General features: G+C 66.4%; 1 protein-coding gene across 1 annotated transcript in view; it reads left to right on the plus strand.

The window, feature by feature from the left end:
• Positions 1–18: 18 nt before the first annotated feature.
• The window catches only part of LOC102380469 (autism susceptibility gene 2 protein homolog), a 9,649-nt gene continuing 8,320 nt past the window's right edge, over positions 19–1,347 (plus strand). Inside the window, exon 1 of the mRNA XM_025194131.1 lies at positions 19–1,171. Coding sequence (XP_025049916.1) covers positions 980–1,171 — 192 coding nt within the window. The 5' untranslated portion in view covers positions 19–979. The remainder of the gene's footprint in view (positions 1,172–1,347) is intronic.

The raw sequence follows: 1,347 nt of genomic DNA on the forward strand, positions 1-1,347 counted from the left end.
GCCGCACCCCACCCCAGAGCTGGCCGCAGCTCCGTTGCACCCGGCGCCCACCCCAGAGCCGGCTGCAGCTCCGTTACACGTGGCCCTGGATGCCCACCCCAGAGCTGGCTGCAGCTGTGTTACGCCCGGCCCCCAGGGCCTACCCCAGAGCTGGCCGCAGTTCCGGTATACCTGGCTCTGCTGCCAAATCCAGAGCTGGCTGCAGTTCCATTGCGCTCGGCCCACGGCGCCCACCCCGAGCCAGCTGCAGCTCTGTTACACCCGGCCCCTGATACCCACCCCAGACCTGGCCGCAACTCTGTTACACCTGGCCCCCGGCACCTATCCCAGAGCTGGCTGCAGCTCCATTATACCCAGCCCCGAAGCCCACCCCAGACCTGGCTGCAATTCTGTTACACCTGCCACTGGCACCCATCGCAGAGCTGGCTGCTGCTCCGTTACGCCCAGCCTCTGACGTCCACCCCAGACCTGGCCGCAATTCCGTTACACCTGGCCCCCAGCACCTATCCCAGAGCTGGCTGCAGCTCCATCATACCCAGGCCCTGGCACCCATCCTAGAGCTAGCAGTAACTCCATTATACCCAGCCTCTAATGCCCACCCCAGAGCCAGCTACAGCTCCATGACACGTGACCCCCCCCCAGCACCCACCCCAGAGCTGGCCACAGCTGTTTTACCTGGCTCCTGGTGCCCACCCCAGAGCTGACTGCAAGTAAGATACACCTGGCCCCCAGTGCCTCCTCTGCAGCTCTGTTACATGCAATAGTCAGCACCCACCCTAAAGCAGGTTGCAGCTCTGGCCCCCAGTGCCCACCCCAGAGCCAGCCGCAGCTGTGTAGCACCCAGTCCTCAGCATAGACTCCAGAGCTGGCCACAGCTCCATGACACCCGCCCCAGAGCTGGCTGCATCACCGTGACACCCAGTTCCTGGTGCTCACCCCAGAGCTGGCCACAGCTCCAGTCTCACCTGCCGTCTCCTCCATGCAGAAGGACGCCTCCCTGAAGACCCCAGAGCGGCTGGAGCAGCGCCTGAAGCAGTCGGGCAAGCGGAAGCGGGGCGAGGGCAGCGGCTCAGAGGATGGGCCAGGCCGTGCGGGCAGCTCGGAGAAGGGCCGCGGGCGGCGCCCGGGGGACCGGGCTCTACGCAAGCCGGGCAAGCGGCGGAGGAAAGAGGTGAGGCTTCCCAGGGGGCCACTTTCCCACCTGCCTCAGTTTTCCCCTGGCAGTCGGGGACTCGCGCTCTATATGGGGCTCATGAGACGCGCTAGGGAGGGCTGCTTCTGCCTCCCGAGGGGGCGGGGCCGCTGGCCTGACCCCACCCCCTTTCCCCGTCTCTCTCCCCACCCCCA

This window comes from Alligator sinensis, unplaced genomic scaffold (assembly GCF_000455745.1).
Source record: "Alligator sinensis unplaced genomic scaffold, ASM45574v1 scaffold1531_1, whole genome shotgun sequence".
In the NCBI taxonomy this organism is placed as follows: Eukaryota; Metazoa; Chordata; order Crocodylia; family Alligatoridae; genus Alligator; species Alligator sinensis.